Source organism: Chroicocephalus ridibundus, chromosome 1, assembly GCF_963924245.1.
Source record: "Chroicocephalus ridibundus chromosome 1, bChrRid1.1, whole genome shotgun sequence".
In the NCBI taxonomy this organism is placed as follows: Eukaryota; Metazoa; Chordata; class Aves; order Charadriiformes; family Laridae; genus Chroicocephalus; species Chroicocephalus ridibundus.
Window position 1 is genome coordinate 145,241,771 of NC_086284.1, and position 24,732 is coordinate 145,266,502.

The following is a 24,732-nucleotide window of genomic DNA, read 5'->3' on the forward strand; positions in this document are numbered from 1 at the left end:
TGTGGAATACTTACTTTAATATCAGTCTGCATGAGTTAGTTGAAACATCTGAATTTGTGTTACAGCTTCTTCTGTTAAACAGTGTACTCCTTCTAAGAAATTAATTTTAGTCAGTGTTGTTCTGGTTTTATCTCTCTTATCTTAGCTGACCTGATGAATTTAAAAGCAACAGGTATCACACCTAGTAAAGTTGACCATTAATGTTTTGCACCTCCTGTTAGACTGCTTTAAGTTCTGCCTTTAAAGCACATAGGTGGAATAGAGCATTGTGTTGTGATTAATGGCCTGTTATTTATGCTAGGCAAACACATCTTGTACTAATAGGTCAGTCTTTCTATCTAGATGTAGGTTTTGCTCCCTTTTCAGAAAATTGAACATAAATATTCAGACTGGAATAATGTCCAGAGTCTTAGTTTACTTAACACTGAAGAGTGTATCATACCATAAGCAAGTTTAAAAAAAAAAGTTGGGGAAAACAGAATAGAATAGAATAAAATATACCAGTGATTTATCATTTTGAGGGTCATCGTGCAGGCCTGCAGGAGCACATTTCTGAGAATACATATTGATTCTCAGCAGCACAGGGGTAGTAAAGAAGTGGTGAATGGGACTAACTCAGTACTTCAGGAAGGTATGGTCTTCGTCACTGTTCTTATATTCACTTGGTTGTGTTTGCTTTTGGTCATTTGGGCTTTTCTGTTGTTTGTTTGTTAGGTTGGGTTTTTTTGCAAGCTGGATACTAGGAAAAATAGTTAACTGCATACACTTACAGGTTTTCTCATTTGTATCTTTAACACATGTTCTCATAAAACAAGTGCTTTTCTTGTTTGTTTTGAGCATCACAAGCTCTATCTTACATGAAGAATTTCTGTTCTGTATATGCCTGTGTCACTCTCCACTCAGAAGAGAGCGGCATGACAGATTTGCAAGTCCCCAGCATGACTAAGATGACACAACTCTCAAGGTCCATACGAATATTTATTAGATTTCTGCAGTGATTAATACGGCTCTTAACTAGGTCCACGATAATTGATTAGGTATATAACAAAAATGTGGCAGTGGTAAGGTACGCCTTGTGTTACTTAGTAACAGATGTACAACAAATTATGGTTAGTGGTACTTAACAACAGATGTACAGTGAATTATGGCGAGTGGTAAGGTATGCCTTGCATTACTTAACAACTTTAAAAGGAAAGAGAAAAGAAAAAGAAACAGAGGGATAGGAAAGGAGAGACAGAAGGAGAGAGGGAGAGATGAAGAGATCACTGGTCCTGGTTCCAGTGTTGGTCTGGCCTACGGGGGGTGGGGCAGGGAGCGGGGGTGTGTGCATTGGTCCCACCAACGGGGTGTGGGAGGGTGTGTGTGCATAGGGGCGCTACGACCAGTCCCACTGCGACGGGGCAGTTTGGGGCAGTTTCTTCTCGGGTTCCCCACACCCCCCCGGTGGCATGTAGCATGATTTGGGTGGACAGACGAGGGCTATTGTCATATATGTTAAGCATGATCTCAGCAATCTTCATTAGCATATACAGGGGTGTCAACTTTAGTATGTATTTTGCGGATAATGAGGCAAAGATCATTCATCTGGCACAGCAGCCTTTCGAAGAAACAAAAAACTACGCAGGTTCCTGTTCTCTTGTCCTTGCCAATGAAAATCAGCGCTGTCCTGTCTCCATAGGACTTCCTCCTCCAGACACCTCCGGGCGCATCCTGTGCTCCTCAGGCCTCCCACATGAGTCACACAACAGATAAGCAGATGTTAGCCTCATCAGTTCTTTGAGCAGAAGGCCTGGTACTTGCAAGTGTTTGGGACATTCCTCAGAAGGCCTCCTTCCCCTCCCCTTCATCTTGGAAATAATGCACGATCAGGTGGACCTCTAGTCTGGTTCAGAATAGCGAGTACCATATTCTTGTTCTGTTTAAAAGCAGGTATCTACAACTGAAAACTAAGCTGTAATTTTATTACTATTGTGTATTTGCGAGAGATACCGTATCCTCAATCAGAGACGGTTTCCCACATTTTCTTGGAGATATTCACAGCTTTGTTCCCTGTAAGTCAGTTTAGTATCTCAGTCTCTTAGTGTAGAAACTGTAATACTTCAAGGCATTAAAAAAAAAATTCCAAAAACTGTATTGAGGCTGATATTGTGGAAATGATCTTCTGCAGTTCTGGAATTAATAAAATTGTATGTCAAGTAATGCACCTTCAATCCTTGCAGAGAGCACCACCTTCATAAAAAAGAAGTCAAATCAAGCTAAGAAGGGGGTAAGTGTTATATAAATAATGCATATTTTTATCTGTATTGTGTGTCTGTCTTATCACTTGCTGATACTGGGTTGCAGGGTTTCTTCAGTCTTTCACCTAAGTTAGTTGGCATTGAGATCTTTTTGTAGCAAATCCTGAAAACAGAGGGAGGGAGTTCCAATAGCACTTTTGAGTGCTATTATGCCACACATGCTAAATATGCATGTGTGGCATAGTCTGTGAATATAAGGTGAGTTTGAGACATTCAATATGTGTTTCTGGAACACTCCTCATCTCATACCACATAGCAGTATGGTATTTGGCTGTATTTATAGATAACCTGCAGCTGCATTCAATTCAAGATAGTTTCAAGATAGTTTACAGACCTGTTTCTACATGGGGTCTTAGCACTTTCTTAGGCATCTGGTCTGTGTAAAGAAGGCATGAGGAGAGTTGAGTATGCTGGTTCAAGGAACCTGAAATCTGAGTAAGACAGCTCAAGTTAGCTAAAAAAAACCCCTAAGTTTTGAATGTATGGCTCCTGAGGCCAAAGAAAATAGCCCTAATATTAGGCTAGAGGAAGGTGTCCCTGCCCATGGCCGGGGGGTTGGAACTACATGATCTTTAAGGTCCCTTCTAACCCTAACAATTCTGTGATTCTATTAGGGTGACAATACGTTACAGGGAGTAACTTCTTTTCAGTCTGGGCTATTCGATGGCAAAAGATTTTGAAGATTTATTGGAGCAGGTTAATTTAGATTGAAGCCTATTATTTCTTGTTCCCACTAGAGGGCCCTAACATGCAAGAGGAACTTCTTATTCTATATGGTTTATGAAGATAGTAAGTAAGACGTAAGAAGAGTTCTTACAGTAAGAAGAATATAACTAGGTTCACAGGGGCGTGTACAGTTTGTGAACTGTAGCTTCAGAGCCTAAAACCATATGTATGTAGGCCAGAACTTTTACATGAAGACTTTAAAGCATTAAAAGGGTAAGATATGAGTACTGTGAAAATTAATATTGCTGCAGTGTTGCAGATAAGGAATTAAACACACGGGACACTGAGAACAGCAATTTGAGTTCTGTTGCCCCCATCTGAATTGGCGTCATTTTATCTATTCATATTTGTAGTATTAAGTGTTTTTAAAATCTTTGATGAGTGAAAGAATATGTATCCCTCTACTGAAGTAATATGAACTAGAAATAGAATTATTTTAAAAGAATGAGTGCAAAACTGGAACCTCTCAGCTGATGTGTTTATCTAAAAAAAGTTTACAATGCTTTGTCACCTGCGAAGGCTAATCGTGCATACACATATATAGAAAACTTGTATATTGCTCTTCTACCATGAATCAGTAAATATCTATGTACGCATTTATTGAAAATATGAATAAATCAATACATAATCTTAAGATAACACACTAACACTTGCCTGTGAAAACGAATTGAAGAATCTTTGCCACTTCTAAATACAAATTTTGATTGAAGTGAATGAGCACCAAATGGTTTCATTGCAACCAATTTTATTATGTTATTCCTATGCAACAAAATGATTATTGGGAAACTAAAGTTGTGCTACATATTACAACACTTACTTGAGCGTGCCAAGCTCCGAACAATTAAAACTATAATAGTTTCATTACCCTGGGATGTTTGACTGCAGAACTAACTAAATTTGTAAGAGTTACTAGAAGAAGTATGTAGAAGGTCAAAACACGAAAAAATATTTTCTCTGCTCCAAATTTTCATTGCTGTTTGCATATGCTCCTGAACAGAGTATAGTGTTTGCTGTTGCTTTGAGTTGACTGTAAATTACAGTGTTGGGTCTTTTGCTTTTTGTTGTTTAATAAATCAAGCTTGGTGCCAAAAAAGGTGGATTGGGGGCACAAAAAGTGAGCAGCCAAAGCTTTAATGAGATAGAAAAACAAGCGCAAGCTGTAGATAAAATGAAGGAACAAGAGGAACATCATAGCAGTAAGACAACTGAGAAGGAAGAGCCACTGTAAGTATGAATTATATATACAACAGTAAAACATGAAGCCTAATTTCATGTTAATGAAGTAATTGTCAACATTTTAAATACTACCAGAGACTAGCTCATGCAAATAAAACTTTGATTATTGCTTTAAAAAAAAAAAACACCAAATGTACATGAGGTGGGCCAAATAGTAATTCCCCCATTGCCCTTTTTTTTTTTTGGCCATTAAATATATATTTCTACGGTTGATGATTTACTATAGAAATAGCCCAATGCTATCTTTAAAACTAACCTTAGTGTTATTCTCATTTAGCACAGAAAATAAGAGACATTCTATTGATGCATGTGAATAAAACGTGAAATAAATCTAAAATATGTTAAATTTAAGTATTGCAACAGAAGACTCTTGCCTCTTGAACTTTCTTTACCCTGTGGCAGTTACCTAGTTTATTTTGTTTTGGTGAACTGAATACTATTTAAAACAATCTTTCTAAGAGCATAGGCAATATACAGATATTCGGCTTTATTTGTACTTATTGGGTAAGAGGCAGGGGGTATTTTAGGTATCCCATCCGTATAGTTGGAATTTAATCCAATTAATAATGAATATTTTCAGTGAACATGGAACATACAGCACTACAATATATATTGTTAATTTTCTACCAGTATTGGGTTAGGCACTCGGTGTAGCATTTTTACAGCTGTATGTTAACTGTATGTTTTGTTCTAGTGTATCATCTTTACGGTTGGCCTACAGAGATCTTGATATTAAAACAAAAGAAGAGAAGTTTAATCTATCTGGTAAGAAGAAAAGTGAATTGGAGAGACTTGGCATGGGGTTTAGCAGCACCCGAAGGTATGTGAAGTTCTATAAACTGTATTTAAAATACTCCGTGGCTTTATGTAGTTATTCTTCATTTTACTTAGGAAACGAAAAAATATACTGCAGTGTGTCATGGAAACTTAAACAATATCATCAAAGAATCTAGTATCTGTCAGAGGGAAGGGGCAGGATTGCTTCTGATAGAGTTAAGTTCTGACCTGCCAGACAGGAGTTACCCTACAATTTAGGTTATCTGTAGGGTATTTGCCCCCATTATCTGACTGTGAGGGAAGTAGCCATGATGTTTTCAGTAAATAGTACCAACCTTAAGTATACTCTGTCTTCTACAAGCCAAAACTCTGAAGAAGTCACACTGCTGTGTTTTCCAATTTTTGGAATGGTATGTGTGTTCAGAAGTCCTGTCACTACTTCAGAAAACTACTGTTCAGTTTTCCACAGCTTTTTTTTTTTTTTTTGCTCCTCCTTTTTTCTTAAATGTTTGTATAGCTTGGGCTTTATCAGCAAGCTTCAGAAACTGGATTTGGGCTTTCATTTCTTTCCTTTTTAAGGTGTTAGCTTTGTCATCTCTTTACATACTTATTTTCTTCCTGTTGACAGTGGCATTTCTCACTCAATCACCTCAGATATGCAAACAATAGAGCAGGAAACACCTTCAATTGCAAAGCAGAAGAAAAAGTACACCGACGATGTAGAAGACTCATATTTCTCTTCTAGTTCACGGTAACATATAAGCTTTTTATTTTGAGTGGGCACAGAAGTATATAACGCATGTTACTTATTTAAATATATACAATATGTTTGAACTTAAAGATCAAAACAGAAGACAATTGAACACGTTTACACACCTAGCATATTTTCAGGGCATATCTGAAGCAGAAAAGTTGTGAAACAGTTGACCTTACATCAATGACAGATGTATTTACAAAGAAGAGAGGTTATTATGTGTTTACAGGCTTTGTCTTGTTCAGCGTGTAGTCTCTACTTGAACAGACAATTGCCATATAAGCATTTATTTGCTCTATATTGAATCCAGTGGGTTTTTTGTTGGAATGACTTGTGTTCATTCTTGTGGTTCTGTCCTCAACTTTCAATTTAAAATTAAACAAAGATTGGAGTCTGATACTAGGTATACTATAGTTGCATCAGTCTTTTAACTGGACGCATGCTAAATGCAAAAAACAAATCTTTTTGAGGTATTGTGTGTTAAGTGTGTTGTGTAGACATCTGCTGTCTTATTTTTTTGCTTATATTTTATGTTCAAATACATAAAAGTCTATAAAATAATTGATGAATCTTTGATCAGAGCATGAATGCAAAACAAACTATAAAATGCTGCTGTTGGGAGGGAGAAGAAGAAGAATTAGTCCTACAGGCACTAGTTGCAATGAAACAGGTGTTTCTGGACTGATAGATAGAAACAGGTGTTGCTTTTATAAACTGCCTTTATTGGATTGGTACCACAGAAACATAAAAAATTGTACCTAATTACTTGTAGACAGGCAAATAAAACCAGCAAGCCTTTTGTGTCATTACTTGGTAGTGCAATCACTGGTGGCAGAAATGCAAATATGGTACCAAGTAAACTGGCAGCAGTCTTGTAAAATAAAACTATCATTTCAGTGCTTCTCTATTTGTTCCTTGAAAAGAACTGTTACTGCTCTCAAATTATTCATAACCCTACTAGCATGCAAAGGATTAATGGAAGAGGCATTTAAATCTGTTTTGGTTCAATAATTAGAAGATAATTGTAACCTAGCTGTTCACAGCTCTTGCTCTTCTAGTTATAGCAATAGTAGAATCTAATTGGAGATGGTGCACAAATTCATTCTCTTTAAAGAAAGTATAAAGTCATTTTTTTTGGACGTGGTAAGGTGGTTGTTATCCTTTATTCCAAAATGTGACTTTGAAATAGAGGTTAAGTAATTTAAATATCATCTTAATATATGCCCAAAAGCAAAATAATCATGCTGGATATTAGAACCACACAGTCCAATAAACTCTGTTATCCCTTTCCTCCTCGTGGCTGGAGGCAGGGCACCTCTAATGCTGAGGACACCATCTACGATTAGCAGATGAGCTTCTATTGGACTGGAGAACTGCTTACGATGGGTTGGAACAGCCACCCTCCTGCTGGAAGAATTCTTTCTTCCATCTCCTTTACCTTGCAACTCAAGCACTCATGGTTGTAGGACCAGTGTATTTCTGGGGTTTTTTTTTAAATCTCATTTACTCATATCCTCTCCATAATTGCAGACACAAAGCCACAGGAAATCTCTAAGCGGGTCCTGTTTCTCTTGAATCTGTTTTGTAGGAGGGTGTTTTTTCTTAATGACCGAGACATGGGTCTGTTGAGGGGAAGAGTGGGATTCTTTCCCCTTCTCAGACAGTTTTTCAAGCAGTTCATGAGAAAGTTTATCAGTTTTCTCGTTTTGCTTGGCTATTTTCTTACTCATTGTCTCAGCCATTTTTTCCACAGCTGCTACAGTGAGGGGACGAGAGCGGCTGTCTTCATACTGGCATACCCTATTACCTACTTCCTTTACAGTTGGTGCATCAATATTGGATCCTTCCCAAACCATTGTTGACAATGTATGGGAATACATTGATGGTGCGCTCCGCACAAATTTTCTTAGCAAAGATTGTTTGCATGGCATTTCATCAGGGTCTACATTCACTTACCAGTCACCATAAATCACCTCTCGCACAGCCAGTTCCCTCAAGTACTTGATACCTTTTTCCATGCTTGTCCGCTTACTTGGATGGCATTTGATATCATCCTTGAAGGGATACCTGCCCTTTACAGCTGATAGCAGTCACCTCTAGAGACTGAGTGTGTTTGATTTTTCTCCCAATCACTTTAGCAATACCTCCATCTCTGGTCAGGTTTCCCAATTGCTTGGCTTCTAAGTCTATGGAAGCAGCTCCATTATCCCAGCATTGGAGCAACCAGGAGATAAGTGTCTCCCCTTCTTGAGGACTAAAGTCCTTCCTCGTGTTTCTCAAATCCTTTATAGAGAAGGATTTAACAGTTATCTCTACATCTGAGTCCTCCTGCATTGATGCTGCCTTAGCAGGACCCTTTCCTTCATCTTTGCCAGAAGAACTCTCCCATGCTACCTGGCTTCTGCTGGCCTTTATGGTAAGGGGCAGGGGAACAAGTTGATCTTGTTTTATGCTTCCTGGTAAACAGGGCAACTTGTACTGCTTCTGTTGGAGTTTGAGTACCAGCAGTACTCATTGTTGAAGCAGCTGAAGTAGTGACAGCAGCAGCTGGTGCTGATAGGGAGGTAGCTTGGGCAGTGGTTTGTATCTGTGCCAGCTCTGAATTGGCCTGTGGGATATGAGTAGCAGCAACACATGTAACACAATGCCCACTCCTGCAACATATTCAGGAGAAGAAGCAACAAAATCACAATCTTTTGAAAGTAACATTCATTTTCTAAGCAGCCCAAAAGGTTTCCATCCCCTAGCTCTTTGACATAAGCATTGAAGGGCAAGATTAAACCTTTCCCAGGTGAAACCAAAAGTGTAATTAGTAATAAAATCCATCATGTGATGCCTGAAATATACAGGTATAGCCATTATCCAAGTAACCATATTATACATCTGAATGACAAACCATACAAAAATAGCACATTTAAACCACTGCATACAAATACAAAGAGCAAGTAAACCATGCAACTTATTTACCACATTCAGCAGCATTGTATCTGTTAACTTCAAACAATGTTCTCTAAAGGCACAATATAACATTTTGCTTAGGAATGACATTCCCTGAGAAAACTGGAAGCTCATGCCCCACATTGGGCATCAATAAATCTGTCATGGTGTGGGCCAGATTGGCCAATGACAAGATAACAGATACTCTCCCCCAACTCTCACTCTAAGGAGAGGAAGAAGAGAGATAAAGAGATTTGTGAGTTTAGAAAAAACTAAACTAATGAAAAATTAATAATAAAATGAAAAAGTATGTAATGAAATAGATATAATATAAATAAACATATACAAAACCAGATCAAGTTCCTAGGAAGATGTCACTGGCAGGCACTGGGAAAGTTCCCGACTGGACTCAGTGACAAACAGGAACTGGAACACGGTGACCGGGATCAAAAGGCAGATGAGCTGACAGGGTCCTCCTCAGACGTCAGTCATTGAAGAATAACCCACTAGAGAAAATCCAAAGAAGAAAAGCCCTTGGAGGGGAGCCAGCCTGACCCCTTTGATCCCTCAGCTTTTATACTGAGCATGGCAGATGGGTTGGAATACCCTATTAGTCAGTTGGGGTTACCTGACCTGTCCACAGGTGTAACCTTTCCACAGGGCAAACAACAAGTCAGCTGACCCTGATTGCCACAGCAACAAGCAAGAGCCTCTGTCACTGAAAAGAAAGATGGCTCTGCTCCAACCCAATACAGAACAACTGTGCTTCTACACTCTGCTACCATAAGAACATATGATATAGAAACTCGAAAGTTAGGCGAAAACAAAATGACTCTGGCTGTAGGAAAGCATGTAGTGCCTTGCCATATTTCTAAGCTGGTGTAAGGGAGAGAGGCAGCTGAATGAAGAAATTTGGAATACCAGCTACTCTCTGGTGGTGTTCCATTCTTGTTTGGGAGTTTCTGCTTTCCTTTTATTTATTTTACGCTTGATGTTGCACTGAAAACAACCTAAACTCACAGGAACAGTGAAAGATTGAATTAGTGTAGTGATCTGCCCCAAAAAGTAGATACTGTGTTTTTCCTTTCTTTTCAGCTTTCATCTATGACTCTTACTTTGGATTTCTCACCTGTATCTAAAAGGTGGAGGGGGTAAAAAGCCTCATTCATCAGTAAATCTACTGGGTGTAACATCTACTCTGTGGGTTGATACTGTGAAGATGAAGATTGCATTGCAGTGAGTCTCCTTTGCTCAGAGCACTAAACGCACTTCCCTTTGTCTGTCAGAAGAAAGGGGGAGAGATTCCTGCTTTTTATAGAAGTTAATTCCGGATCTGTCCATGCTATCTTATATACGCAGAGGTGGGAGACTTTGCTGCTGAAGGTGTCACATTTCTCATAAACTGCAAAAACAGTGTCCTGACTATTCATAACACAAACATGGAGAGTGTTTTTCTTAAAGGTACTTTTCACAAAATACAGGTGCGGACGTTAATATCCTGTGCTTGTTCTTTTGAATGATTCCGTTCTGCTACGTTCCTGTCGTTTTGATCATCTTACACCCTATCCTGGTCATATCCAAACTTTAAGAAAATTTACTTAACCACAAAGGGAAATTTTTAATCTTTGGCATTTTAATAGTTGGGGTCTATTTCCAGTATTTTCCATATAAGTTTAGATATGTGTAGATAATCAAAGGGGAAAAGGTCAAGATAACATGCTGCTTTTTTTTTTGCTTTTTTTTTTTTGTTTTCTCTGTAGTTTTAGTATGCCAGAGAAGATTGTCTTATTAAATTAAGGCACCCTTTTAAGAGATATGTTATTTAGCATTGTTTTAATAAAAGATGTTACAAAGGTCAGAGGTATTTAATACTAATATTTGTATTAAAAAATACATCCAAAACCAGAGACAAAAGCTTTCCTTACTGCTCTGAACTATGTTTGTTGATGCCTTGGAAAATAGGAGCAGATTCTCTGGTTGTGTAGCTTATAGATTGACTCATATGGAACTGTGAGATTAGCCTCTGTCAGCCCGTTAGTTCAAAAATTTGCCCTGTGTGAAACCACAGCATGATTGGATACCATGGGTTAGGTGCTCATGGCACTCTGGAGTGTTCAAAGTGGCTTGAAAGTCGTGGTGGCTTTTTTCATAGCTGGTTTCTTAGGACCAAGCCTTTACAAGCAGACCACCGTACCTTGTAGGATCATAGAATGGTTAGAGTTGGAAGGGACCTTGAAGATCATGTAGTTCCAACCCCACTGCCACGGACAGGGACACCTCCCACTACACCAGGTTGCTCAAAGCCCCTGTCCAGCCTGGCCTCGAACACTTCAAGGGGTGGGGCATAATCATCATGATGCCTTGCTCACAGGGTCCATCCTGAAGTTTTCTTAGCTCCTGAAGCTCTTAAACCAGCCAGGTATCTTGACAGTGTTCTTTCCAACACTTTGTCTGACGCTGAAGAAATAATACTTTGAAGTAATGAGAACTTTGCTCTGCTGTTTTTGATGTGACACGATCTTTCAGGCAGTCCACTGCATTCATGACCATATCCAGCCTAAAGAAAGGCAAAACTTTTCATTTGGTTAAATATGCGTGCAAAAAAACAAAAATCCATTGGATTCAACTGCAGAAAGCTTCTAACCAATATCATGAAATCCAAGTTATTCACTGACAGATACTGTTGTGCTGAAAACTTAGTTGCTAGTGAACAATTATTAAAGTAATATTTATTTAACAATATAAAGTTCCTGCTTTTTCAATACTTTTTTTTCTTCTTTTATTTTAGGTACTATGATTCTTCAGATTTGAGGAGCAGTACTTTCTCTAAATGGGATGACACTACGGATTCTTTTAGGAAGAAAGAAAATAACAGTAGAGATGTTGATGTAATGTTAACTTCAAAAAGTACAGGATTTTCAGACAGGTATACAAAGAAAACCTTACTGATTTTTTTGTATAACAGGCCCAAGCTTGTTAATATGATTTGAGTCCTGGTCATAGTAGTGGGATTTTTTTCAGTCTAGAGAGAAAATTTGGCCATAACTTTCAGCAGTAGTCAAGAGACTTCCTTGCTGAATTTCTTTTGCAAGCTGAATTTCCTGTTTAGTTATTTACATATTAAGCACTGTTTTGCTTAGTGCTGTTGAGTATATGTGTTGGAGGTAATTTCCAAAGCATTTCAGCAAAAAAATAGATAAAAGACATGGCGAGAAAAACAAATATTTACACTGTTCTGAGAGCATGTTTGCTTTACTTGCTTTGTTTATTGTGTAATGAACCCAGTTACCAAATGAATGAAGCTGTAGGGTACTCAGCTTTCGGGTGAAGGTATTGAAGATACTTGCAAAAACAACAGGTCTAATTGTTGTGATGTTGAAAAAAAAAGGAATATATTTCTTCTCTAACAAGTGTGTTTTTGTCTTTGTAATCAAGTGCAAAATGTAAGAACATGGGGTTTTGTGTGCTTGGTTGTTGTTTTCTGCTTCAGTTATTATTATCCGTTTACCTGCACAGTACAGTTTGTGCACTTAAGTACCACTTCTTTCTTTTTCTGAACACAAGCATGTTCTCTTGTTTCCTGAAGACTGGACCAGTGATTCATATTACAAAAAATAGGAGTTCATGTCCATAACGAAATTACTTCCTTATTTGAGTACATTTTTTTTTTTTTAAAAAAAAGGGAGAAAAAAGGCAAGTGTTGAATATGTACATTTGAGGTAGAAGGCAGTTACAGTTCAAAAGATGGTGAACCTTTTTGTACTATTAGTTTAAATCTGAATTTAACTGACATTGTGTTTTGGTTTTTTTGAGGTTTTATAGAAATATTCTATCCTTGTTGACATAATTTTGGCTTGCTTTTTAAATGAACTCTGAAAATAAAGATACAGGATTAATGAATTTGAAATACTATATATTCACCATCTTGTAAAACTGTCACTGGAATTTTATTTGCTGCTATTATCCACTTAGTTATCTGAATTTCTTTATCCTGGGTTCATAGTGATTTAATTTTTATTAAAAACAATAAATCACAATTATAATTTTAGGCTTCACAAAACAAAGATGATAGTGCTTGTTGTTTGATTTATTGCATTCTACCATGATATAAATAAAAATTACGCTCACTAATGCAGTTTGTTTTTCTTTTAGGCCTACATCTCGTCGTAAGCCTGAATATGAACCATCTTTAAACACAGATGAGGCACAAAAAAAATTTGGCAACGTAAAAGCAATTTCATCAGACATGTATTTTGGAAGGCAAGATCATGCTGATGTAAGTAGAAAGCAGTGATAAATATTTTTGAGCGTTAAAATATTCTTTGACTATAAATATGATGTTCTTGTATAAAGAGAAGGCAATAAATAGTTGAAATTGGTAGAATTAATAAGTTTATAGAATTACGTCCTCTTGAATATTTGTTTGATAGAAACGTACAAGTTGCAGGTGCACATAGGAACTTACCTCCAACATCATTCCTCTCTGATAGAATTGGTAGGCTATTATTCAGGAGTCTTTATTTTTGAAAGAATCAGCCTGATGCTGTGTGAAGGCTTACTTCTTTTGTAGTAACATTATTATTATTGTAAGACTAAGCAAGCAGATAAATGGTTCAACAAATGACATGTAATTGAATCAGCATAGGAATAAAAAACAGATTAATATTATGTTGCATTTTGGAGGTGAGGGATCATTTTAAAAACCCTATTTTTAATGAAAATTAACAATGTAAACAGTAATGAAAAAAAAATATAATCAATGCATTACTGTTCCCGAAGAACTCAGAAAAAGTTGAATTAAGAGCATCGTGTGATTAGAAGGGTTAACATAATGTTAACTGCCATGCTTTTTCCTTACCGTACCCAACCACTGCATTTCACACTTTTCAGTAGTTGTTTTTAATGGTCGTGTAGTTCGTTTTCTTCTGCCTATTCAGCAATCCCCTTTTTTCAGGGTATCTAGCAGTGAGTAGGCCTGTTGGTTGTGCAGTGGTGAATTTCCCTCTTTGATCAACTCAGAAATGGGTTGAGATGAGGACAAACTCACACCGTCTAAGTCATGTGAAAAATACAAAATGGGAACAGCTTTCAGAACGGTCAACTTCAGCTGGATTTTTATGTTCTGAAACTGTACCTGTAATCTCATGAATTATTTGACATGACCTTGAAAGATGACAGCATACTATTACAATACTTTTCAATTCTTTTCTAGTATGAAGCAAGGGCTCGACTAGAAAGATTTTCTGGAAGCTCATCTATAAGTTCAGCTGACTTGTTTGAAGATCAGAAAAAACAACCAACAGGTACATATTGAACAGAGTGAGAAATTGTATTATGCGGTGAATACGCTCCCATACTCTGCTTCTAGTTACACTATCGGCGGTATTCTGCAAGAAGTGTGCAAAGTACAGTATGTTCTAGTATTGCTAATAGGTCAAACAAGCATAACAAGTGTAGTCATTATTTAAAAAAAAAATCTTAAATTTCAAGTTCTGTGTTTTCATTTCAGTAAGTTCAATATTTTATACTGGTTTTTATGTGACTTGTTGCAAATAATAGACTAACTATATTGTGAATAATTTTTATCAAAGGAGAACTGTAATATTTTTTTATAAAAACAAATGAGGTAACACCTAAATTGACTATCTGGCAGGTTTTTTTATAAGTTACCTTAAATAACCTATGTATTCATAGACGTGAAAATAGCTGTCATAATAATAATAACGCATCTAAGAGGAATCTTTAATAAAATGTTAGTGGCCTTGATATTCCTATGTAATCTGTTGCGTGGCATATCCATTCATCATGATATCTGCTTCTAACACTGATCTTGCTAAACAATTAAGGAAATTTTACAATTGGTTTGTCTGTTTAAAATATTTGTTGGAACACCTTACAGTGGGGAGTATAGTTCATCAAATCAGAAAGGAGGAAGCATTAGGTACTCAAAAGTAGCCCCTTAGGCCACTGAAAATCTCACAGGTTTTTTTTCCAACACCCTTTTTGGATAGTGCAATAACGTGAAATAGAAAAGGTAAGAAATACTAGAAAATTTTATTGACTTGGTCAGCTGGATTTCATTCAATGGAGTTTTATTCCCTTTCATTCAAGAAATGGAAAAAAAGTATTACTGAAGAACTTGAAATCTGTGAGTAATTATATAAATAGGCTAGAAAAGCAAGCAGTATGTAGCATCTGATTTTACTTTGGAAAAGTTGAAGGGGGGAAAAAAAGTGACTGTTCAGTTTTGATTCCCTGAAAGCAAGTTTTGAATACACTGGCTAGTATAGGAATAACTCCTGTTACAGTTACTTAAGCTGGATTTTAGTCAATTGAAATGTAAAAAAAAAAAGTTAAAAATTAAAAAATGAAAAGATGTGTAAAATATTTGCATGGTGTCATACTTGTGATTAAAAAGATGTGGGGAACACACACGCAGGGAAATGGTATTTCTTTCTGAATTTGTAAACTATGTTTTCAAGTATACATGGGATTGTGATAAATATTATTTTGTTATCTATCTGTAGTACTTTCTTTGTGTGTTTCCTTTTAATTTTCTTACATAGAAATTATTGTATATGGAATTAATCATTTTTTTCCTTTAATTTGTGTAATATGTGTGGGGCTTTTACACAGTAATGAATAAGAGAATGAACAAGGAAAAGGTAAATGTAAGTTAAAGATGGGGCAAATTGTATGATGTCATATCTCTGTGTGTGTGTGTATATATATATATGAAAGTGCCTCTCTATGTACACGCATGTGATCAAATTCTCACTGTATTCTGAATAAGGGTACTTACAGGCAACTATATAATGTTTACTATGTGTACACGAGTTGTGCACACATGATTATTCATCATTGACCACTTGGAAAGGTTCTTGGGGCTTGTGGGGGAATGCAGAGATTCCTCATAATGGGATGAAAAATACCTGCCTGTGACTCGAGGTTAGTTACTCTCTGTGACTGGCATGTAACCAAACAAGTAAATTTAAAGACTAAACTTCTGATAAATTTTGTGGGTTGTTAACTCCTCTAAAATAATAGTGAGGAAAAAATAAACTAGGAATTATTGGTTTGTGTATTATAAATTCACATTATATTCAGTCTACAGAATCTTGCCTGCATGTTATTCTGTTACACCCCCCACCCCATTATCTTTTGACAGTGGCCCTTCTTGGACTGCGCTGACAGCTTGTCTGGTGTTGAATTGTTGCCAAGGCCATTATTAGGTCCATAAAATAAAGGCAATCAGGAGACCAGAGGCTGGCAACAAAAACACTGCTCTAATTCTGGGATCCTTGCGAGAATAAAATGTCCTTTGAATCTGAAGTTGTTTTTATGAGCACTGCTGAGATTTTAGGGTAGAACAGTTTTGGGATGCTTGCTTTTGTATAGAATGCTGTAGGAGCTATTTACCAAAAAGAGGGGGCTGCAAGAAAACGCTTTTACTTTGCGTTATTTCATACCTGTTGCTTACAAAAGATGCCATGTCAGATGGCTGACTTGTAGTTGCTGATTTTTTGAAGGAAATCACAAGAAAAGGAGTTGCTTTCCTGTTTCATTGACAAGAAGTTTTTCAGATGGCCACACATAACCAGAAAAACACGAAAAACTTCATGTGGCTAGAAGTGCTTAGAGCTTTTCTCAGGTTATTTATATCTGCAAGTTTTATTTCCGTGACCCTACTTTAATAACAAAAATGCTGAAGCATTTGATAAGTTGAACAAATTGTAAGGAAGTCAAAATTACAGTTCAGAAATAGGGCTGCCTCAGTGACAGTGAATTTTTGAAAATAATCTATAAACAAGTGTGCTCATGCATTGTAGAAACAGCTGCTAGGTGGCTTTAAATAATGGAGTGGGAAGCTCTCTTAATGTGACTATGTACCTCTCACAGTGAGTCAGCCACTTAACTTAGGTAAATCAAATTGTCTAAGGTCATGGCTGTCTCGGCATGCTAATGAGGGAGGTGCCTTTAATTTCCCATGAAAAGAGGGGCTGCAGGTTCTCTTTCTCTTCCTCCTCCACCCCTGTTCAAAAAGAAAAAAGAAAAAAAAAAAAAGAAAAGAAGGAAGGGCTGCCAGTTTGTAGAAATGTCCTGTGTGCAGCCGCTGTCAAAAGGGTGTTACAGTTGTGCAGGTTGTGGAGTCTGCGGCTGGATGAGTTTGTCCGAGGTTCAGTAACTGCTCGCAAGTTGTGTCCCGACTGGCCATGCCTATCAGTTGGTTACGTGCCTAAATTAAGGCTACAGATTGCAGTCCCTGTTTTGAAAATGGTCTGTTTTGGAATGCTTCCTCTCAGGAGCCCCATTTATTCCCAAGATCATAGTTCTGTGATGCTGTTTTACTGCCATTTGTGCCTTTTACAGTATCAGGTATTTAATATAAAGGTATGCCAGTAATTGTTTTTGCAAATGAGTGGGTGATTGTAATTGTTAGCATGTTAATGCTAAAAACTTGCTTATCATGCAGTGAGTTTTGAAACATCTTTTGATTCCTGTTTCCTTTAGGCCTATACTTTTCATAATAGCAGTAGAGCTAACACTTACTGGCTGAACTATATTGACTTCAAGTAAGAGTGGATTGCCAGCTTTGTTTTGGAGTTTTAAAACTTTTACTATAATTTCTATAGAATTTTCCAAGCCTCAGATGTAGTAATGCAAAATATGTGTGTATATACAGCATGCAAAGCATACCTATGCACGCGCACAAATAGGGTTCATCACTTCAGCCACCGCTGAGGTGCATTCGTCTTTAAACTGCAAGGTAATAACAGCTGTTTATGATACAAGACAAATAACATTGCAACAGATTGAAAGTGCAGAATAAATTATCTCTTATTCAAACATTTATTGCTCAGCTGGGGATACAAAGTGTAGAAGATGACACTGTGTGGAATTATGAACATCTGAAAAAAATGTAAAACGAAGATGCATTCAAGAAATTTGAGATCTGTCTAGTGTTTTTTACAGTGTTAATCAGACATTAGTCTTTTATGCTTCTAGTAGTATATTGTATTTCAGGGGGAAAAAAGTCTACTTTTAATATAAAATTCTGTTGTCTTCTTTTGTGTGTGTGTGTTCTTTTAGGCAGCTACAATATTACAAATGTCTTGCCTTCAGCTCCTGATGTAGCTCAGTTTAAACAAGGAGTGAAATCCGTGGCTGGAAAACTTTCCGTACTTGCTAATGGAGTCATGACAACTATACAGGTTAGTGAAAATATTACAGGCTATTAAGCATCAGTTTAAGTCCTTTTGTAGAAATTTAGTATATGGATCTTGCCATTGAATCATCTTTAGGGAGAAAAGAATGAATTTGGTTTTGAGCTTTGTAGGCCTCTCATGGTAGACAGTAGATCTTTTATCTTTTTAAAAATAAACCTGTAGCTGATAGCTCACCTTCCTTAGAATATCTTTTTCATCTTTTTCCTTTTATAGTTTATATCTTGTCTTACAACTGAAACAAAAAATCCATCATGGAAGTTATTTGTTGTCACTTTATTTTTAAAGTAGTAATAGTTCATAACTCAGAATAGAATAGTTCAGTTGGAAGGGACCTATAGAAATCGTCTAGCCCCGCTCTTGTATTGGCTCTTTAATTGACTTGACAGTAATACCTTTGATCCATGTTTGTGCACAAAATTAAGACATCTTGGTCTCAACAGTGTGAAACATGCATCATACTCCAGTTAGTTTGCATTTCCTGTATGAGGTAGTGAGAGGTGCCAGATGTTTGAAAATCAGCCTAATTATCCTGGAGTTTAACCATAAACTTCAGTTCTTGGAAATGCTGGTCAATTTTCTTTAAGTCTTTATGAATTAAACTACTATTTATTTTATAAATGTAAGTAAAATTAATTTCTTTCAATGGAAAACAAACTCTGTCTTTTTTTTTTTTTTACTTTTCTAGGATCGGTATGGTTCATAATGTCTTTTGTATCAACATAATTAAGTACCTTAAAGAAGGATTTTTCTTCAGATATACAAGTAATCATATTGCTGATTCGAATGAAGGTTGCCTTAAGACTGTTGATGTTTTTAAATGTCCCAGCATATTTGTTTACTTGTGCAGCTTTCTGGCTCAGCCTCTTCTTACTGCTCTTTATCTTTACAGAGCGGAAATCTTGTAGCAACTTGTTACATTGCATATGCTTTTCTTTTTTTTACTCCCCTTTACAGTCTCCTGTTTCTTAGCGACCTTAATTTTAGATGTTGGAAGTTTATTTTATTACTGGTTTTGGCTGTGAGGCATGAAGGAGAAAGAAGGATGAACCATACATTGGAAATGAGGCTTCCTAATAGAAACCTGTGTGCAGTTGCATCCTTACTCACCAGACATAACTTGTCTTATGACAGTTTTACGAGCTATGGAGAAGATTTAAATTAAGCATTTACTGAGGTGGTATTTAGTGGACTGTAGCCACATATAGAACTAAGTTAAACCTGCTCTTATCAGGAAGTAGAAGCTCTTGCAGTCATAAATTGATGTGCATTAAAATGATGGGGAATTGGTATTTTAAAACAGTATTCCTGCTAGAAAATTGTATGTTTAGATGTGAGGTATGGAGAAGACAAGACACATGGTATATTGAATAGTGGATTTCATCTTGTCATGGGAACAATCTATTTATTCCTAATTTTGAAAATTAAAAAAAAATTGCAATATAGAATCCTTAAGTGCTTTTTAAAAATCTGTATTGTGTACAAATTGAAAAAAACCTAAAATATATAAAGGGCCTAATAGTGCAGTTAATTAAATACTTGTTAAAAATGTTTAGAACAATCGTAGCTTTTTGATAACTTATGCAATGTTGAATGAAGAAATATAGTGTGGCTGTGTTTTAGACAGTCTAGAATTGATTGTTCATGATATCCTGTATAAAAACAATTATGAGTGAAGAAAAAACCCTCACAACCAAGAATGAGCTCAAGTTAATTCTGTTCTGTAACTTTATTTCTTAATTCAAATTTGTAAACTGCTGATATCTAATAAAAACAGTTGATATAAACTCATATTTTAATTAAATTTCTATGTGCAGACACTAGTCTCCAGCTTTCTAAATACTGCCGTCTGTATTCTGTCTGTACAATGACCTGGTAAAATTAGCCTTTCATTTCAATTAGTGAAACTAGCTTTCTCATTAAATTGCTACAGTGATTTAAAAATCAAAACAGGCTGGGATAGAAAAATAGGCTACTGTATTAAAATACTGTGGTGAAATACAGTTAATATAGTATAGCTGTATTTGTTTTTTAATTTCTAGCTGCCTTTTGCATCTAACTCTTACTTCTGGTAATTTTCTCTCATGGCTGTTGTGTTTAAATTTATTAATCCAAAAATGATCTTTCATTTTTGAGAGTAGATGAGCATTTTTCCTGCTTAACTGTAGAGCTTTACAATAGAAGACTTGCTTTGTTTTTTCCTTTTTTCCTTTCCCACCCTACAGAGAGGATTTTGCTCATATAACAAGAAAATGTTACTGATCAGGGCTTGCTTTGGTTTTCTGTAATTTCAGGTAACGATTCTCAGTTTTCAAACTAGTCTTTCAGTTCAGTCTACACACAGTAGTAAATTTATTACAAGTAATAAGTGGTCTGATTTTCAGAGTTGCAATAGACCTTGCAGAAGACCTGCTCCTCTGATAACTAGGCTGCGTATTTAGACATTTATGTATGGATGCAGTTGCTTAAATTAAGGCATTGGAGTATAACAAAAGGTAGTTCTGTCCCTTCTTGTGATTTCTCATAAATAACAATGTAAGTGAGATCGCCTACACTGAAATAATTGTGTGTAATTTTTGTGCATCATTGTAATACAGCAAACCACTCACAGATGGAAAAATATGAAAAAAATGATATTTTTAGTACAAAATAAGAAGAAATTCTTGGAGGGAAAACAACTATGGGGTTATCTTAAATACCATAAAATACGTGCAACTCTCTAGCAGATGTATAAGCTTTTTCCTCTTTGCTGCAGTCTGAAGATTACACCACAAAGTTCTTTTACGGGTGAACAACAATGCAATATTTTCAGGAATATTGTGCAGTTCAACATAAATTGGATTTGTTGTTGCAGATTCTCTGTGGCAACCTGTGTACCACTAATACATTGTCTTGAAGATCTCTTGCTGTAATGGCTGGATGAATAACTCTTGACCTTCAATATGCCTGTTTGTGTCTTCGATAAAGATACATGAGGTGTCACTATGTTTCATCAAGTAGAGGTGGGGAGAGGTTGCCATGTACACTGGAAGAGGCAGCTTTAACTCCTCTAGTCTTCTGGAAATTTAGGATGCTATGGCACCTCTGATCCTGCAGGATATGATTGGACTGGATCACAGTAAGAAAAAGTCTAAACCTAAAATGAGGTTTGCATTCCCGCTTTCTTGTGTGTCCTTTTCCTTTCTCTCATCTTTTGCCTTCAAATGCGTTTGTCAGCCTCTGGTAAGAGGGGCAAATGACTGATGCTTCTGCAAGCATCACAGGTTTTAGAATGCGTGATAAAACCACATGTTAGATCTGGTTTTGCAACAAGTTTCCAAGTGAAACTTGGCATTGGTCACTAGTTGCATTTTGTTGCAGTTCTTCCTTTACTTTACCTCTCTTACTACAGATACACATCTTGCTTTTTCAAAGCTGGAACTGAAGGGCGGCAGCAGCAACTGTGAACCATTCAAGTTAAATTTTTCTCTTCTTAAAGTCAAGTAAGGATACTGTATCTAAGGGATGGGGAAAGGGGATCATTTACATTTCAGAGAGTTAATTTTTGTGGGTTAAAATGAGTTAGAAAAATGTTTAAAATTAGTTGTTACAACACCAGAACCAGCATTAATTCAATGCAGACACTTGTACTTTTTGATGCAGAGACTGTGCTCTCCTTCCCTGAGTAAACAGTGGAGGGGGGAATCTTGTTACTGTCTGTCTGTTTCTCTTGCTTTCTGCAAAAGGGAAATGCTCAATGCTGTCATTCTGGTTTGCTTCACGTCATTTGTTCCACTGCTGGGAGAGGCAATTCCAGAGCCACTTTGATGCCGATTTAAGCTTTTTGTTTTAGAAGGATTTTGTAGTGCAAGAGTGGGCTGAGTGACTCCATAGCACAGGAGTCTGTAAATGTTACTTCACCTGTGTGTATTTTAACACTGCTCTTGTCCTGCTCTTGCATGAAAAAAGTCTAGCTGTTGCTGTAAATAAAGGGTGAAGCTGAAGACCACATAGAATGGTGTGTACTTGATTTGGTTTTGAGGGGCTTCTACACTAATTGCTTTTTTGCATACCCATGCATATGAGACTGGATTCTCTTCAATCAATAGTGGTCAAACTGGTGTCCTATAGACCTGGAGGTCGCTGAAGTTGTACAAAGCAGAAAAATTGCAGTCATCCTTTGTTTTGCTGCTCACAACTTCAAAGACAGACGGTAGCACTGCCTTTGTCTTCTTACAAGATCAGGTGCAACTGTCAGAATATGTTACTTCTAATTTTAGTGCTTTCAGTTTAAATTTGCTCTTGGTGTTTACTATTTAAAACCTTCCAAGGGAGTCTAGCCATGTGGTCTCCAACACAAAGCAGTATGATCTCATGGTTTTTTTTCAACTTTGATTTCTGTGAGGCATTTCCTTCCCTTTACATGGTGAGCAACATTGCTTTCTTCCCAAGAGGATGTGAAAATAGAGTATAGCCCTGTTGAAGTAATCCAAAGAGCCTTGTGGTGCTTGGAGGTTAAGTCAGGGGTTGTGTCCATCCTGTTTGCAAACTATGGAAGAACAGTTTGGCCTCTGGTTTGCAAGCCTCTACAGGTGTACCTTCTTCAACAACCTCCCTGTTTTCAGAGAGAAAAGAAGGAAAGGAGTATAGAGGACTTGCAACTTCCACCTCCAGCTTGGCTCGCAGCTACACACTGAAGCTCTGCAATACTTATTTCTTCTTTTGTAGCTTTGGATTTTGTGGGTAGTCTCACCTTTCTGTTCTCTTCAGTTGTCTCTAAGTGCAGGTTTTGATCTTAAAGGTAGATATTTCGGTATCCTAGCTAACTGGAGTTCAAATCAGTTGCCTAATTATGGGCATCTGCTGCCACAAGAGAATTCTTAGCATACCTTGCCTGGTTGCTGGCTGTGACATCAGAAGGTGTGGGTCTCCTGTAGTGCTGCATCATCAGTCACAAACACAAGGGCATCTGTGGAGCTGCTGCACATTGAGCAATATGGATATCTACACCCCACCATTTGTACTGATGCTCTGTATGTTTACAGCAAGGACTCCTACATTTTCTCTTAACTGGGAGATTGTTATGGAAGAGCTGTGGCTTTCCTTGGTGAAGGGTGGAGAAAATAATTATGTTGTTGACAGGCTGGTTTGAGAAAGCATACAGCAGAAGTGTCCATGAGACAATGTGCAGATTTGGGTATGCAGGAGGCAGGTTTGATAATGTTCCCATGTTCCCATCCCAACACTGCAGGATTCGGTAGCATGAGAACAGAGGATCATGCAGTCTGAAGTTTGTAAGTCAAATGCTTTATTAGTTCATCAACTCATGAACCAATCAGTACAAACCAGCGTTTATATCTGTGTTTATAAATTGATGTGGTTTTCTCTTAGTTTCTGTTTCTGTGATGATTAAGGGGACAAAATCCTTAGGGATATGAACAAGGTGCAGTGCTTTGTGGATGTGAAGATTGCTAGCAAAACAGCTCGATCAGAAATTATATATATTCCAGAATTAAATTATACTGATGAATGTGCTGCCATCCATTACTTAACCTCTGCCCAGTGCTTCAGAGGTTTGGCACGTAGAGAGGAAAGGTGCTGATGCAGTTACCTTGCTGAGAGAAGCTCCTTTGTCTGCAAAGACCAGTTGTGTGACAAAACATGCGCCCACAGCAGGGAAAAATCTAGTACGTGTTACTGAAAATGATAAAAGGGGAAGGAAATGGACATTGCCAGTGTTTCTTCAGAGAAAGATTTAATTTGTTATCGAAACATACTCAACTCCCACACTCTGTACCATCTCTGAGCTCCATCGAAAGGCAGCCTGTGAAGCTCAGAGTGCTTGGGCATGAGGTAACTCTGCATAGGAATCCCTTTTAAAAGCTGATGTAGAGCTGGATTTCTGAATTATAGCAGCCAGTCATTGAAAGGGCACCCACTTTCTTTTTCAGTTTTCTTATTATATTGATATGAATTTCTGCATTCCTTTCTGGTAATGCATAATGTGCTCATAATGTCTCCTATTTGTCCTACAGTTCTTTCCTGTTTGTATCAAAATTACTTGGCCTGGTAATAATTCATGATTAATGCAATTACAAATGTGAGCAATGCTGGAAGCATTAATAGGATGCTTTGGAGACACACAGCTTACAAGAAGCTTGACCAATTGGAAGTGAATGGACTGTATTGTTTTTGTAATGGGCTGGATTGCGTGTATTTTCCAATCCACATTTTCAGCTCCTTGTTTTCAATATTTGAAGGTGACTGTTATGTTGTATAATACTAAATACCACCCTTTTCTGTCTCAGCCTTGAGAACATCAGAAAAGAAAGGAAACACAAAGTGAATTTTCTAGCTAGCATCTTAACACCAATCATCCACCAAAGAGGAATGCATTTTTAATACCTGGTTGCAACAGGGAATAACTTGTGTCGAACTGAGAGCCTTACTAAGATAAAGGAGATGCTGCTGCTCGTGTAATAGTAATCTAACGATGGATATAAGTGATTATTTTTTTTTTTTTGGTACGTGCTCCTTTCCTGCTCCTGAGCTATCACTTGTCACCCCCTTTCCCTGCCCTCCTGTTCAAGGTTAGAACAAGCTGGGTAAGAAAAACTAAACTGAGAGGCAGCAGAGCTTCAGGGATGGGTTTGGTTCCAGTGCTTTGGTCATTTGGGTGAACCCATTTTTCAGAACCATGTAGCTACAGTGGAGGGTGGTGAACTGAGGGGGCAACTGCTGGAGTGGGCTTTCCCAGCCAGATAAAGTGTTATGGTGATGTTCAGTGGGAGTTTTTTTCCAG

The 24,732-nt window shown here is 37.2% G+C and overlaps 1 protein-coding gene across 1 annotated transcript in view; it reads left to right on the forward strand.

The window, feature by feature from the left end:
* Positions 1-21,946, forward strand: part of ARFGAP3 (ADP ribosylation factor GTPase activating protein 3) — a 37,975-nt gene extending 16,029 nt beyond the window's left edge. The window contains exons 8-16 of the mRNA XM_063356825.1: positions 2,220-2,266; positions 4,102-4,247; positions 4,954-5,079; positions 5,665-5,787; positions 11,516-11,653; positions 12,880-13,003; positions 13,940-14,030; positions 17,818-17,939; positions 18,640-21,946. Of these exons, the coding sequence (XP_063212895.1) occupies positions 2,220-2,266; positions 4,102-4,247; positions 4,954-5,079; positions 5,665-5,787; positions 11,516-11,653; positions 12,880-13,003; positions 13,940-14,030; positions 17,818-17,939; positions 18,640-18,657 (935 nt within the window). The 3' untranslated portion in view covers positions 18,658-21,946. The remainder of the gene's footprint in view (positions 1-2,219; positions 2,267-4,101; positions 4,248-4,953; positions 5,080-5,664; positions 5,788-11,515; positions 11,654-12,879; positions 13,004-13,939; positions 14,031-17,817; positions 17,940-18,639) is intronic.
* The last annotated feature ends 2,786 nt before the right edge of the window (positions 21,947-24,732 follow it).